The 14,470-nt window shown below is 41.5% G+C and overlaps 2 protein-coding genes and 1 pseudogene across 2 annotated transcripts; 1 reads left to right on the top strand and 2 right to left on the bottom strand.

Moving 5' to 3' along the window:
• Positions 1-3,122: 3,122 nt before the first annotated feature.
• Positions 3,123-7,093, bottom strand: LOC147462332 (uncharacterized). Its single transcript, XM_086483526.1, has 4 exons — positions 6,961-7,093; positions 6,695-6,771; positions 6,390-6,422; positions 3,123-6,222 (listed from the first exon to the last, which is right to left on the bottom strand). Exons 1-4 carry the CDS (start codon positions 7,019-7,021, stop codon positions 5,983-5,985), a joined length of 411 nt encoding a protein of 136 aa, XP_086339652.1. The 5' UTR covers positions 7,022-7,093; the 3' UTR covers positions 3,123-5,982.
• On the bottom strand, positions 6,835-8,627 carry LOC147462331 (uncharacterized). Its single transcript, XM_086483518.1, has one exon. The coding sequence runs from the start codon at positions 8,605-8,607 to the stop codon at positions 7,045-7,047; it is 1,563 nt and encodes a 520-aa protein (XP_086339644.1). The 5' UTR covers positions 8,608-8,627; the 3' UTR covers positions 6,835-7,044.
• A 1,651-nt stretch (positions 8,628-10,278) lies between these two features.
• On the top strand, positions 10,279-12,446 carry LOC147462330 (uncharacterized; annotated as a pseudogene).
• Positions 12,447-14,470: the final 2,024 nt, after the last annotated feature.

Raw genomic sequence — 14,470 nt, 5'->3', positions numbered from 1 at the left:
CATAAAATCATAAATAAACTTGGACAAGCTCCCCGCCTGTCCAAGTTTACTATATTTTGTCCTAGTTTACCCCCGAACTCAAGGGCTGCACGCGCCTTGATCCCCCCGTCATAGTTTCACTGTCGTAGATCCCAATGTTGGAGCTTCATTAAACCTCCCGTGCCCTTTAGTGCTGAGAACACACCCCCCCCCAACAATAGCAACAAACTACAGCTTGTTCTCAGCGCGTCAATTTTACCTACAACCACGATAGGCGGTAGTGGTCAACCCCCCTAAGCTCTCCCTCTAAAGTCAACAGAACTCGTGAATGTGCGTTTTACAATTGATTGGAGGTGTTACTAAGGTTAGACTATTGATTAAAAATCATTAATATTTGTGTTTTATTTGCACATTCCTTTCTTAAAATTCTTGCAGGATTTAGAAATTAGCTTCCATTAGGGTTTAGCACTCGTGAATTTACCTATGGAACTATAATTTTTCAGTGTTGCAATAAAACATGTCACTCCAACAAGCTAATTTGATCAACCAAAAGATAATGCATTTGTTTTTAAATTTGTGTCCGCTTGATACAAGGACAATACGATGGTTGTTTGAATCTATTTTATTTAGTAGTCCTAACTCCTTTAACTGAAGGGTAAGAAGAGAGAGAAAATTTTAACATCGTAGGAACAATCCTAAGAGACCTCAAAGATCTATTTGACAATCTCGTTCAGTGCACTTTGGTCCTGCATTTTGGTCCTATGTGTGACAAGGATGTGTTTGATCCGCATGAAACTTTGCAGGGGAATGGTGAATAATCACGTTCACATGGCAATCATGTAAGTCATCAAAGGCCTAGTGCAAACATTGTCAAATCGTTTCAAGGTTTCTTTTGACCTCTTTGAGCGGATAAAGTATTTTAGCATAAAGAATTATGATCATCCCTTACAAAAATTAGATTCTTTTATGATAAGATGATTAGATGTATTGTGCAAAAATTTTGAAGAAGGAGCCAACTCTTTTAATGAAGTAGGATGCAAAGGAGACCGCAGATCTTTTATCACACATTCGTAACTACTTAATGCATTCATCTTGGCAAGATTGTTTTGCAACTATGAAGAATGGGAGGATCCTTCCTATGGACCAAGAAATTTTGAAGAGCTTTGCTTCTACTTCCACTTCCATCATTTGCATGTGAAAGAGGCTTCTCAAAAATGAATAAGGTTAAAAACAAGTTCCAAAATATATTTTGTTTGAATCATTGGGTTTAACAATGTTTATGGGAATCAATACTATGAAGGCTTCGTGTCCTAGAGATGTATTGTGGGAAAAATGCTTTGAGATGTGGAAATCTATGAAGAATCAAAGGATGGCAAAAAAAAAAAATTTCTTTTTTTTTCCCGTACTCACAATACTTTTCAATTGTACTCACAATACTTTTCAATTGATAGTCACTACCAATTGAAAGGTATTCCTAATGGCTTCAAAAGAAATTAAAAGGTGCTCTTAGTTCAAAGATTCCTTTCAAAAACAAGAAAAACAATGCGTTAATCTATAGCACATAACGACAGGCAATGAGAAACACATAGATTTGCAACAATATTACCTAAGAAAGATGAATATAACATTGTCAGAGAGAGAGAGAGAGAGAGAGAGAGAGAGAGAGAGAGAGAGAGAGAGGAAAACGCTAATGACAACTTAGAAGAAAACGCTAAAGGAAAAATGAAAGAGGAGAGAAACACCTACTTATATGGACACAAAAGGTCTTTTGACTTTCCATCTTCATGCGTCTTTTGACTTTCCACTTTCACTCGTCTTTTAACTTTCCACCTTCATCTGTCTTTTCATTTCTTAAACTCACCCTTCACTTATGCACTTAATATGTTTTGAAAGAATTTTTATTTTTCTGAGATTGGGGAGACCTAATAGTGAGTTGTATATATCGATAACCAAAAAGAATTACAAAAGCACCCAGCTCAAAATGAGCCTTGGCATCAATTTGATTGTTGCTATGGAGTTTTATTCTCTTTGATATTTAAGCTAGCGAATATGATTTGGTTTCCAACGCCCTTTTGCATTACGTCGGTACTAAATGAGCCTCTTTATCTTCTTTCAAGTTTTAAGGCAAGAATTTATTCTCCAATGTTCTACCTTACTCATGAAAATCAACTCAGATTTACTACTTACTAAACTTGTTGTCATTGGTTTGGTTTGTTTTATTATTGATTGGAACTTGTTAAGTTGTGGACTGTGATTGAGAGTACATTGTATAACTATTGAATTCGTCAAATTATAAAAAGCATGTTTCAAATATTTAATGCATATAAGTGAAATATTAATATCACCAAAAGTAGTTTTAAATTCTATCGCTTGGTATTTATGCATATTTTTTTCTTTGTTCATTGGAAGAGTGATTGTAAAGTTTGCCCTTTAATGCAGCAGCGCAAAAGTTGCACATGCCTATCATTAGACATTTTGGGTTTCCATTTAAATCCTAGCATTGAACCGTGAAGGATCACGTTGACATTGTGATGTGGAGGGGTGCATAGTTTTATCTTTGTTCATTGGAAGGGCGATAGTAATTTTGCCCTTTGATGCAAAACGAAACAAGTGAAAGGATCATAGTGGCTTTCTAAAATAGTAAGTGATAAAATCATTACGTTGAGTTTAACTAGATTATTTTAGGTGAAACATTGTTCAGAAATGTCTCTTTTATGAAGTGGCCAAGTTTCCTTCTTGCAAAGATGCAAACCAGAAATACTAGCAAAAATATTAAAATTTGTGGATTTTTTAACTAAGTTCTCACATATTTCATCAATTTTTCTTCCCTTTACCATGGTTTGCTCATAAATATATATATATATATAAAGAACTCATTAATATATATATATGTGTGTGTGTGTGTGTGTGTGTGTGTGTGTGTGTGTGTACATTAATATGTGTGTGTGTGTGTGTAGAATTTATTAGAATCACGCAAAGTGAAGCTACACTTTAGCATTTTAAAATAAAAGAATGCAAGAGAAGTCAAGCCATGTGAGGGTGTGAAATGAAAGGTGAATAAAAAGATCCATTTAATATTTTCACAACCGAAAAAACATTTAAGGTAAGTCTCAATCATCACTAAAAGCATTGAAAGTAAAGCATAACTCAACCCTCCTCTAAAGCTTCATTTAGAAAGCCAGAAAGTTACACAGATGCCTTTCATTAGACATTTTGGGTTACCCTTCAAATCCTAACACTACTAGGGCCATCACTGTGAAGGGTCACGTTGGCATTCTAAAACAATTTAATGGAAGGGAATCGTATGAGGATCTTAAATGAAAGGACTCTTTTCCAAATATAATTTACAAACAATGAGTCAAAAGTTCACATCAATGTATGCCTTACTCCCTTTTTCACTAAAGCTTGTTTTGAAAAGCCAAAAAGCCTCAGCAAGCTCTATAGGTAGCATGAGTGGAGGAGGAGGAGTAGACCTACAAGTAACTCTTTCTTTCTTTGATGGCTGATAAAAAATTTCTCAAGAAGCCTAGGAGGAAGCAAGCAACTCTTTGCTTAGACTATTTTCATGAAACCCATTCCATAAAAGCAAGGTACCATAGGGTGACAAGTCTAAAATTCGAATTAAATTTTATGAGAGGTGGTCATTCTTGGAGTCGGGCCACAAGGTCAAATAGTTGGAGAAGGCACATTGCGAGTGCTATTTCACAAAAATTGATTTACACATTGTCAAAGTTAGCACTGTAAGCTACAAGACATTGCACGCATTGCTTAGGTGCAAACATTGACGATTCTATTGCATACATATTAAAAATTTGTGGTTACAATTTTGGTATTGAGAAGCTAGAGATGAACAAATGTTGACCTTATTTATTTTTATCATTTTAGGTATTTATTTAACTTATTTGACATGAGTCTTGGTCAAGCAATCTGTGAGGGTTACTTACTATCCCCCAAGAGAGTATACAAGAAGTCCACTGTATAATAATCTACTTCTCTCTTCTTCTCTATCATGCATTCTCTCTCTATCTTTACACTTCTACATCGTTGACTTTGACATGGTATCATTGCTTCTACTTTGACTATTTCAATTGACTTTGACATGGTATCATAGCTTCTACTTTGACTATTTCATCGACATCACTATTTTGACTATTTCATCGACATCAATCCACTATGAGCTACAAAGGGGTGTTAAAATTATGCATCTCGGGCGCACCTGCCCTAGTTTCAACCTGTGTAGTTAGTTATATATATTATGTATTTGACATGATTTATTTGGGTAGGGTCAAGTGACTTTCTATGGGAAGTATGTAAGGCTATCAAAAAAGACAATCCAGTATGTGTAATTTTTAATGCTTTCAAGGGGGATGAGTAAGGACAACAATTTCTACCTCAGATTATGCTTGTAAACGTTCCAAACTAAATGAGCTTGACGATCAAGATATAATGGAGGAAGAAAAGTTGTTAGATCTACTGCAAGAATGTTATTAGTCAGGCACAGAACTTCGTAATTATGTTTTTAGACCACAATGGAGCAATCAAAAGCAGCCATCAAGAGAAAATTGGAAGAGGAAGATGCTATATGAGAGGTTTTGATTGTGGAAAACAAAGTCCAAAGATCAACTCCGATGGGTGTTGTACAAGTATAGTCATATGCAAGTGAGGCTTATCCTTTTTCATCCCTTCCAATTGCACAAATCCCGTGCGAGTCGAAGCAAACATCCGTGAGCACTACCAGAATAACATGTAGATGCAAGTGATATGTGGTGTGCAGTAGTTCCAATTACATGATACATGATAAGAACTACCCAAAGCGATGCATGTACTCAAAAGTTAATAAAAAGTGGCAATGACAAAGCATTCAAGAGGCAGTACCTCTTGTGCCAAACACGCCAAAATAACCTTGTCTACTTGCCCAATAGCAGCTAAAACAGTTGGGATAAAACATGGAAAGGCACAAGAGCTAAAGTCCATGCAATCAAAAGATACCTTATTAAAGCTGCTCAATTCTAGAGTTGCAAAATGTAAAATCTCTGCGAGATATGCAAATATTTACAACTTTTAATGTCTTAGAAAAAAATATCAAGCCTCAAAAAGTGCTCCCTAAAAACGAGCAAAATTTTCTTCTTCCAAGTCAATAAAGGCATCCATAAACAAACTTCAATATGCAAGATGCAACCTTCACACCTTGACTCACATCCACTCCTAGAAAGAGACCAGCGCTCCATCTTGACTCACGCCCCAAGCATGTACTTGAGGTCTCACAAACAAATCAAAGACGAAGAAGCTGAAAAAGACTCACACAATTAACAAACAAAGTTCCAACTTCAATCCACACAAATGCCACGCGTCCTCAGCCATTCTTGCACTGGTCACTCCCACATCTTCTCCAACAGCGAGCATCAGCACAGACTAACAAATCAGCGCAGTCCCCCTCGCATCTTCTCCAGCAGTAAGCATTGAAAAGACCAACAGAACTGCTAAAGTCTTAGCTGCTAAAGTCGTAGTTATTCCAAAGAAATCAGCTCCATTCAAGCCCTATCCCCCACCCTCAGCACATCAAGCTCATCCTCAACAGCAAACTAAGCAGTGAGCGTGCACAAGGCACGACCCCCAGTTGTTGCCACAGAACTGGACCATCAAAGCCTTGAGCAATGATATCTACATCAGAAGAGTAGGGCCTCATGAAAGGCGGAGAGAGCATGATATCTTGCACCCCCACTATGGTCAATAGAGCTAATTAGGCATGCATAAAATGTTTGCATTCCCAGGGCATACACCATACTAGTTCATCAAGGGAAAGGCCAATGATGCAAAAGGCTTTACGCAGACTTACTAAACTAAAGGGTCTGTAACCAGATGCAATGACTAACAAGTTCTCCTATTCTTCATCTAAGTCAGTAACTCGCATCTTTATCTATTAAGTCACTTACGTCACCTCCACTTCAAGAAACTCCACATCCCTTCAAGTGTTAATGCTAGTCACTAGAACCCCAACTGTCATCAAGCAGTCCTCTTCAAAAGACTGCTAGGAATCAAAACACCCAGACAGCTAGATACATTTCCCTGCAAAGCTACAAAAGTGGCTTGCTTTACTTCCACGCGCATCTGAGATGCAAAAACGCCCTCACTCCCCTCTCTATCTCTACAATGTCCATAAAATTCCAAGCGAATTCCTTGCAACTCCATACAGGCACGTTGACTGTTGAAGTATTGCCACTGCTCTCTTCCATGTCGTATACCCTGACAGCTTGCATCGATTTAAATAATCAACCTAAGCTACCATTATAACAAACTTTATAAAGGGAAACTGTCACCAGCCAAATAGTTGCTGTTGGCTTAACCCTGTTACCTGTACACCGGAGAGGAGAGGTAAGTCACCATACATTTGTCACATACACGCACTTTACCTTCCTGACCCATAAATACTCCAGTAAAGTAACCTGAAAGCACCAAAAAACAGACATCCCTTTCAGCATTTACTTGGAAATTCAAACCACAATAGCTTTATGTAAAACCCTGTCCATGTAGGGAATTAACCAAAAAACCTGCCTAATTTCAAAGATTTAAACGACAACTTGCTGATGGGGCAAACAATCTCTATCTCAATGCATAGCATACCCAAGAAAAAAAACTTATAGACAAAATACATTGGGCATACCCGAACCAAACTAATTTACTTAATGCACATCATCAAAACTTGGCCGGCACAAACCTGCTTGATAAACAGAAATGAATTTGCCAAAACTGCTTTGCTCTTCCGCATGCCAATATAGCACCACCTAGCTACCCCTGGCACAATATACTTACAATAAATAACTGTAGTTTGAGAAGGACAATAGTTCCACACAAAGCTGATGTAACTTGCAAAATTAATTTTTCATAGCTGGTAATTACAGCTGTGGAAAAACTTCTGTATACTTATTATAGGTAACAAGGCACAATCAACAAGAACTGTACAGGCATTACGCAGGACTCAACCTTGCAAACCCACTTCCATGATGAGAAGGCTCTCAGCACCACACAGTTGTTCAGTAATCATCAGTAACAATTTGAGATACCAAATTACCACCACCGCCCCCTGCTGCGTTGAACTGAACCTGACTGCAGTGGTCTGCCTGTAGACGTGGAGCTAGAGGAGCAACTATGCCGGCAGAGCCAATTGCGGAACCGACTGCCCCATCTGGTTCTTTTGCGGTGCCTTAAAGGGCAAGAGCTCCCTGAACGGTCAGAAGAGAACACTGAGGCAGGCACTGGAATACTAGCCTGGTTAGTCAAATCCATGACGTAGGTAGCTGCTGAATCGGAAGCAAGGTCCAAGACATCCCTCTGAGAAGCGCGCCGGGCTGCTATATTTTCTATAGAAGAAATTGAACTTGTAGAAGGTCGAGATCCACCTTCTGATGTTGAATCCAGTCCCTCCACATTGCTTTCATGTAGACTATCATCACGGCGGCTACCACCAAGGCCCCACAGTGTAACAGAGCGGACATGAATGCCAAAACCAAGATCCCCAACAATAGCGAGTCCAAACTCACCTGCATCATCTTGACCTCTAGCTGGCCAAGAGCTGTTGCTTCCCTCTGCCCCGATCGGTGTCGCCCTTGGCAAGGCATCTTCTGTGGGCATTTCATGTCTGCAAATGGGGCATGATCGGTGCCGAGCAAGCCATGGAAGAATACAAGCAGAATGATAAATGTGCTTACAGGGCATCTCCCTGACCTCACCACCAGCTTCAAAAGCCTCCTTACAAACAGCACAGTATACATCCTCGGATTGAGAAATCTGCTTTTTATATTTAAGCACAGGCATGGCATCCACAGAGGACTTAGAAGCAGCAGTGGATCCATGATTACCACCCTCCCTATCACCAAGATGTTGTATTAGTGCTTCAAGACCAGTCCCAAGCAGAAACTCCCTTGCATCCACAACAGTCCTTGATCCATTTCTGTCAGCATCATCATCGTGAAGTAAACCTCTCCGTGAGAGGAAATGAGAAAACATGGAGTCGTCATTTTCTTGCCTTGCCTCACCAATACTGAGTCTGTGTCGAGAGGGAGCGCTCAGAAAGGACATGAGTTCCAAAAGCTGCAAAGTGGAAGGGCGGCCCGAAGTAGCACCGCCATAGCTAGGGTTAGGGTAAAAGCCTGGCCTATTCTGCCATCTGCGGGGGAAGCCATCTATCTGACCCCGAGAAGGCCCAGATCTGAGAGAATCTCCGCTATTTCCTGCCAGGTAACCTGCAAATAGAAGAGCGGAAGGCAAATGAGGGATACCTGGGTCTCCGCCACTAAGATGCTCCAAGAAGCCTTCTGTACAGGAAGGACAGAGGGGATCGGAGCCCTCCCTCAAGCTGACACGGGCACGGCAACGATAGCACCAATAGCTGCCTCCAGAAGAAGACATCACAAACGCAGGCAGAGAGAGAGAGAGAGACAGAGAGAGAGAGAGAGAGAGAGAGAGAGAGACAGAAAAGAAAACTAACAGAGATGGAAGGAGGGCGAGAAAGATGAGGAAGACAAACACGCTTGCTTGAAAAATCCGAGGACGGCAAAGGATCTTATCAAACAAGCGCGTCTCGGTTCTCACTTTCCAGTTTCCAGGCGCGTTCCTTCTTCCGACTATCATGATTCCTGGTTCCCGCCTCTGGGATCAACTTGTCGTGCTTGGTTGGTTTTATGTTATTTTACTATATTATATTAATATATAAGTGCCAACGATTTTAACAAGTGATAAAATCACAAAGCCGGCCAGGCATGATAAAAATTTCTTTTTGACATCCAATTTTTCAAGCCCTCTTTCATATGCTTTGTGTAATGCAATCAACTTATATAATTGGTCATATATAACGTTAACTTAAAGATAAATACAAAAATGGACAGACAATTTTGAAATTGTTTTGATAGGCAAAATAGCCCTTGACAAAAAAAGTAGGCGTCAATTTTAGGCCTTGATCTGAGGATAGATCTCACTTTAAAATCATGAGGGTAGATCCCACTCTAAAATCACTACATCTCTAAGCTTTTTTTTAAAAAAACATAAACGTGCACATAGAATTGAATTAAAAAAGCACCCTTAAGCTCTACACCCTAAGCTTTAGATCCCTCTGCTCTACACCCCACTTTAAAAACTCTACATTTTTAAGCTTTAGAGCCCTTTTTACAAATTTAAAACTATACATCCCTAAGTTGTAAATCCCACTTTAAAAGCTTTAAAATTCTAAGTTTTAAAACTCTAGCGTCTCGGGATGACCCTCCCCTTACTTGTGGATCCATGTAACATTTTCACTTTCTTTAATTCAAAGTTTTACCTTCTAATAAAAAAAAAACTATAGGTCCTCATTGGATCATCGGAGACCTTACTTTAAAAGTTCTACATCTTTAAGTTCTAAACTTAGCTTTAAAATCTTTAAAATAAAAATAAAAAATATTTAAAGGTTAAAGCCCTAAATGATAAATTTCTTCCATAAAGTTTTAATTAACAAAAATGAAAACTTTAGTCTATCTATACTACTCTATTAAGGAGAGAAGAATTCCGGCTGCCTCTTGGCAATATCCCTTCTTTTCTCTTTCATCGGCCCTGTTATGCTCCCCCGACTATTCTTCTCCAGTATTCTTGAACAGGATTCAGCTCATAGACGTTACGTCTCTCTCTCTCTCTCTCTCTCTCTCTCTCTCTCTCTCTCTCTCTCTCTCCCCTGCTCCTGCACACCTGGCAGTCCATGAATCACCGTGCATTCTAGGAAGAGAAATGGAGGGTCTAAAGGAGGGCCTGTAGTCGGCTGCAAGGGTCTCTCTCTCTCTCTCTCTCTCTCTCTCTCTCTCTCTCTCTCTCTCTCTCTCTCTCTCTCTCTCTCGTTGCATCCATGAGTCTCCATCATTCCAGGAAAAGAAAGGGAGAGGCGAAACTCGAAGTACCTGTAGTCGGTCGGAATGTAGACGAGGGAGAGTGGGAAAGCCAAACTAGGACGTTCGAGCATCTCAGGAAGCTCAATAGTCGTGGGGGGGGGGGGATCTCACTGACTGTAGCTAGCTGCCTCATGTCAGCAGAGAGCTGCTTGCAGGCAAAGATAACTACTAGAGAGAGAGAGAGAGAGAGAGAGAGAGAGAGAGAGAGAGAGAGAGAGATCCAGATAAGGTGCAAAGGACTCAGGTCGAAAGGATGGCACATGGTAGAATATATGTTGGCCTAGCTCATGCATCCTGATCTTCTGGGCGACCCTCTCTCGCTCAATCTCATTTTCATACGGTCAAAGGTCATAGATTTTGAGACGATTCACAAGTTAATCAATGATCTGAAATGTGGGCTGGCGACGGTAGGGAGCTTGAAGCAAAGACATCCTATGATGGCAAGCTTACAACCGAGGAGGGCACACACATGGCTGCAGCTATGGCGATGGTTGCTTTTGCAATGGCATATGCATTGATGGGGGCTTTTCACAAGCCAAGCTTCCATACCCCTCTTCTCTCGTCCCCACCCCATGAAAACCCCCTCTTAGGGAGGGAGTGATAAAAGGCATTGAAAAAAGTAAGAAAAAAATAAAGTATGATTATGTAAATATATGAGAAAGGTAAAATAGGCCACCTCATGCCTGCGGGGCAGCCCATCCCCACCTTTCCTCCTTTTTCTTCACTGTTGCCCCACCATGTGTCCCTTTTCCTCTCCTCCACTCAAAAGGTCAACCCCCTCTCTCTTCCCCTTGTCCTTTCTCCTTTCTCTCTCCCCTCAAGCTACCCCACCTCTCACCAATAATGCATTCTAACTCACCAATAATGCACCCTAACTCACATGCAACTTATGTTATCTTCCAAAATAGTATACCCCACCCCCCCTTTCTCTCTCCTATCATATCCCATGACCCAAATACCCCCCTCTCTCTCTAAAGGGCGCCATGTCTCTTGTCTTGTAGCTAAATAACCTCCCCGACACTCACACACACACTCAGTTTCACTGAAAAAAGGTGCTCACAGACCCATCCCCACCCGGTGGTTAATTGTTTTTCTTGTGTTCACACACATCTGCACACAGATTCACCTCTGAACACACTCCCCTCTCTCCCCTCTTGTAATACTTTATTCTCCATGTCACCTCTCACTTTTTTTCATCCACCCATCTCTCTCTCTTAGTCTCTCTCTCATGAGACTGCTGTTCTGGCACATATACACACAGCCAGACAGGTGGGGCCCACAGTCACATGGCCTATGTAGATAATGATTTCTTCATTTCTAAATTCTAGAATTTCTCCCCCCTCCTCCCCTATATAAAGAGGGGTCACCATCACACTACACACAGACAGCATCAGCAAAGAACACACTATGCACTGTGTGTGCCTAGTGCACACACACACACACACCCACACCATCACCATCACCGCAATCACCATGCTTGTCTTGAGCATGACCTCTACACCCTTGGCTATGGAAGATGAAGGGAAACTAAATGAAGGATGATGGCCATAACCCTCGTGCGAGTCTTCGCCATCAACTCCCACCTATCCGCCATGTGCTCTACCACTCTCTCCCTTCTCATTCCCCTACCCTATGCTCCCCATTTCATCGCCTTATTCTCTAAATAAAGCTTGAGGTTTTGTGAGTATGTTTTCTTGCAATGTTTTGCCCATGTGAGGTGTGCGGAATCACCACCTAATCTTGTGTTTGGAGTGAGCTTGTGTATGTGTGAAGGGTGTGAGGATTCGCCATCCTTTTGTGGTGCCTAAGTACTAAGACGCTATACCCCCTCCCTCACTCTCTCTCTCTCTCACTCACTTGATCTCATTCCCTTTCCCTCTCCATCGTTACTCCCAAGCATCCATCTCTCTTGGATGAAAACTTTGTTATGGTGGTGTGTTGTTTGCGTCCTAGCCGCTAAAGCTAGGTGGTGCCCCTGTTTGCTTTACCATGACAGGCTCGAGGCGCGCCATTCGGTCCCCGGTGTTTTAGAGGCCGTCGGGGTTCGGGGTTCGCTTTGTTCCCGTCAGCATCTTCGGCCCCACCAGCTTCGTCATCTCCTGTGTCCTGCTCCCCTTCGTATTCCTCTTCATCTTCATCGACACCATCGCCCATCCCAAGGCAGGTCCGCTTTTTGATGTCTATCCCTAACACGTCTTTTTCGACGACTTCCTCGACCTCCCTTCACGACACTTCTCTGCAATTCGCAAACATGAATATGTGGCTCATAGGTGCTTATAGTACGCAAATATTTTTGGGCGAGAATGAGCCTACAGATTCTGTAGTGAAGCGCTTTCGATGTGCCCTCATGCAGGCAATGCAAGTATAATCGCAGATTGCCTGTCGCCGCCGTTTCTTTGAAACCCCACATGATATTGCAAAGCGAAAGGGCCAAGCAGCCTAGCATAGACAATCCAAGTCGCAGCTCCTTCCAAGAGGAACGACTGATCCGAGGAAAACAAGTCAGGCTACGTCGGTTGTGACGACAATGACAACTGGGAGTATCATGAAGTGGCTTAAGAGAGTGTTATCTTAACTAACATGTGACGAGCCTTGGACCTGGCAAAGATGGAGAAGGACCACTAGAATTTTTCCAGAAGGTTTCGTCGCCTGACTGTACTTATATATAGTTGCAAAGTATGCACTATGTTCAATTTTCTTTGTGTTGGCCAAATGAATTTTATACGGTATAAGATTTATTAAACTAGATTTGTTTCGTCATGCAGTTGATCTCATTCTATCATCTCATAGACTAATGCATTTTTTCTATCCAAAAAATATTAAAAAAAAGAGAGAGAGAGGTTGTGTCTCAGCTCAGCTATGTCTGATCAAATCTATTCCCTCATCATAGCGTGTTGCGCACACCTCCACTATAGAAGAGTCAGAACACTTTGATGAACAATTGCGGATTGGGTTTCCCCAAGCTCCTCTCTCTCTCTCTCTCTCTCTCTCTCTCTCTCTCTCTCTCTCTCTCTCTCTCTCTCACTCACACACACACACACACACACACACACACACACACACACACACACACACATGGTTCCGCTCATTGCAGAAATCATAGACAAGGATTTTTGAGGACATAGATACTCCAGTTGCAGGATGCAAACTAGATACCCATGTAGAACTCAGTGATAGAGAACGCTAACGTACAACATCGTTCTCTCTCTCTCTCTCTCTCTCTCTCTCTCTCTCTCTCTCTCTCTCTCTCTCTCTCTCTCTCTCTCTCTCACAATTCTCTCTTGCCATCATGCATGAAGCAGCCAAGTGGCAACTCAACCGCCATGTGGTGAATACAGATATTGGTAGCAGGGAGGCACGAGATCATAGTAGTTACAATTTTCGTTGTTGCTGTTGTTGCTGTTGTTGTTGTTGTGTGTGTGTGTGTGTGTGTGTGTGTGTGTGTGTGAGAGAGAGAGAGAGAGAGAGAGAGAGAGAGAGTTTTCTAAGTAACCTGATAGATCTGTTTGAGAAGAGAGAGAAGATATATTAACATTTTAAAAAGGCCTATCTATACTACTCTATAACGCATCAGTGTTTCAGGCTGAGCCACGTAGCAGGTTTGCAAGAGGCAGTTACTCATGTGGCCAACTAGGAAAAGACGTCAAATCTTGAAATGGAGTACCACCTAGAGTTGCCGCTCTGTTCAACACCTTTTTCATGAACGCTAGCAATCAGCGCTCGAGGAAAGCTGTTTAGTAAACTTTAGTGTAATCCAACTAAAGTTTTGAGATCTACGTCTAAATTTTATAATTTAAAGGTGAGAAAACCTACAAAAGTTACAAATAAGTGTAAAATTTTCATATATGGATTTAAAAAGTTTTTGTAAAAATTTTATTTCAAGGGGTGCAACTTGGCATGGTATATTAACAACCCTATGCTCAATTGTGAACATAGATACATAAAGACATTGGAAAGGGGGAATAAAGACATAAGAGAGATATAGTGTGAGTGTTTCTAGGTGTGATCATGAGTAACATTGAGAGGTTGTATAGTATTGGCCCATTGGTAAGAGTGAGCGAGGCCGAAATTCAAGCATGCCACGTGGACGCTAAAGCATTTTGCATGGAATTGGTGGACAAGAGGATGGACTACGGGAGGTGAGAGACCATTATAACTTACACTCCTTGACTTTGGCACCGCTGTCTCCATGCATGAGTATGCTCAGTGCACACTCAGCTTGCTCTCTCTCCATCGTGCGTAGCCTTAGGCCTATGCTCAACGGCTTGGTCTCTCTTTGGGTTCTGACTCAAAATCTCTTACCTTGGAAGTTGGGAGAACGCCGAGGTTGTGCACGTGCAACAAACACTCAAAGGTTGACAGTTGTTGATAGGTTTTGAAACTTGGGGCAAACCGGAGAGAAAGAGAGAAAGTTCCTTGACTCCTGAGTCGTGTGTGCGTGAGTGAGAGAGAGAGAGAGAGAGAGAGAGAGAGAGAGAGAGAGAGAGATGGGTTGTTGGCTTGATGAGGAGTCGACTACCTAGAGTAGCTAGACATAAATGGTCGTGTGCGGCATGCACATGTGCGAGAACGCGAGAGAGAGA

The sequence above is a fragment of the Adiantum capillus-veneris genome, chromosome 2, assembly GCF_014529385.1.
Source record: "Adiantum capillus-veneris isolate H3 chromosome 2, ASM1452938v2, whole genome shotgun sequence".
Lineage (NCBI taxonomy): Eukaryota > Viridiplantae > Streptophyta > Polypodiopsida > Polypodiales > Pteridaceae > Adiantum > Adiantum capillus-veneris.
The sequence above is the reverse complement of the archived record's forward strand: the minus strand, read 5'-3'. Positions and strand labels throughout refer to the sequence as shown.

Bases quoted from the DNA above. Each gene is read 5' to 3' on its own strand.
- LOC147462332 (XM_086483526.1), bottom strand. From the start codon at position 7,021: ATGATTACTGAACAACTGTGTGGTGCTGAGAGCCTTCTCATCATGGAA. The intron at 6,772-6,960 runs GTTGAGTCCTGC...ATATTGTGCCAG, and splicing joins CATGGAAGTGGGTTTGCAAG to GGGTAGCTAGGTGGTGCTAT. The intron at 6,423-6,694 runs GTTTGTGCCGGC...TGGTGCTTTCAG, and splicing joins CATTTCTGTTTATCAAGCAG to GTTACTTTACTGGAGTATTT.
- LOC147462331 (XM_086483518.1), bottom strand. From the start codon at position 8,607: ATGATAGTCGGAAGAAGGAACGCGCCTGGAAACTGGAAAGTGAGAACC.